Raw genomic sequence first — 1532 nt, forward strand, 5'->3', positions numbered from 1 at the left:
TTTTTTTATACACACATTAACACATTAAATTATTAGTTACTTAAAATACATTTTTTTTCAAAATAATTGTACAATTGTTTTTTCCACATAATCTCTTTAAAATAAATGCCAAAAATATTTGCAATATTTTTTCAATTATTATAATATTATTATGTAATACTTATTATTACTAAGAATAACGTATATATTCTTTTGTCAATCTCTTAAGAAATATATGGGGGATAAGATTCGAACTTGGAATCTGTCGATTATCAGTCAGCGATTTCTATATATCGCCCCATATTAGACTAATTATGAACAATTTAATAAAATAATATCTTTCAAAAAAAAGACTTTCCTGGATTTTGTTTCTTCTAATTATATTATTGATTGATATTTGCAGATACCTAATGAGCCGCAGATGATTTACCACATTGTTTCTTAGAATACGGATGAAATTCTGGCACGAAGCCAAAATAGTTATGCGACCTTTGAAGTTCTCTAACTGGCCGCAAAAGTGAAGAATCGTGAGTCCAAGAAAAGCGTCCACCGACGTATAAGTAACAGCGGCCAGGAAGATGGTGATGGCTTGAATGACGTACGTCAGCTCGAATTGTGGACTCGGATCTGTATCGTAAAAATAATAAGTCTGCAACGGCAACGGCTTGCCCGGATCCGTGAGGTTCGTCAAGTGCCTCGTCAACAACAAGCCGAAATACGGAAGAACAGCGACTACGACGAACGCCAACACCATCAGAACATATCCGCTGATGACAATCGCCCGAGCGGTTTGCGCTCTTCCTATCATCACGTCCCTTTCCTTTACCGTTTTTAATTCCGTCCAGTCTTCAGCCATCATGTTCACGATGGATAAAATTGCTTTGTGCAAAATACAGTAATTATTTACAAAATTGTAATACATTTTATTCCTTGTTTTATAAAACATTGAATAAGTATCATATTTTATGAACGTTTTTCTTCATATATTTTTTCTAGTGAATACGAATTAAAAAAAGTAATTTTGATATTATCGTAATATATTTAGGAGTAATTCTGGCTGCACATACCTGTCCGTTTCCACCGCATGACGACAAGTTTCAACGAGACCACTAATAAAGGTAAAGTAACTTGGATATTGTCTATCATAAGTATCATATCGCCCCAGACTCGTATAAGAGAACATACGAGGGGAATACCAGAGATAAACGTCACTATAACGAAAATAATGGCCACGCGAAGATCGGAAGCGAGCTTATTGTTAGCAATTTCATCGCTTCTGGGCCATAAACCGATCAATTCCAAACCTAAACGATTTAATTTGACTGCCCATACAAAATCTGGCAATATTTTAATATAAAAAATGAGTTTGAAAAATTAAGGAAAATTATACATCTTTAAATAGGCCGAAAAATGAGTGATTTTTAAAGATAAGTTTCAGTTTTTTTACACAAGATAACACTTTTTTAACAAATTTTTTTTAGAAATTGTGTTTATGGGATTTAATCAAACTATTATTATTTAAAAATATATACATATATTCATCCATAGAAACT

At 32.6% G+C, this 1532-nt stretch overlaps 1 protein-coding gene across 1 annotated transcript; it reads right to left on the reverse strand.

Moving 5' to 3' along the window:
• Positions 1–333: 333 nt before the first annotated feature.
• LOC115242541 lies at positions 334–886 on the reverse strand (the record flags this gene model as incomplete). Its single annotated transcript, XM_029818927.1, has 1 exon — positions 334–886. A coding segment is annotated over exon 1 (505 nt), but the record flags the coding sequence as incomplete, so codon positions are not given.
• Between the last annotated feature and the right edge of the window lie 646 nt (positions 887–1532).

This window comes from Formica exsecta, unplaced genomic scaffold, assembly GCF_003651465.1.
Source record: "Formica exsecta isolate Colony F162 unplaced genomic scaffold, ASM365146v1 scaffold6037, whole genome shotgun sequence".
NCBI classification, from domain to species: Eukaryota; Metazoa; Arthropoda; class Insecta; order Hymenoptera; family Formicidae; genus Formica; species Formica exsecta.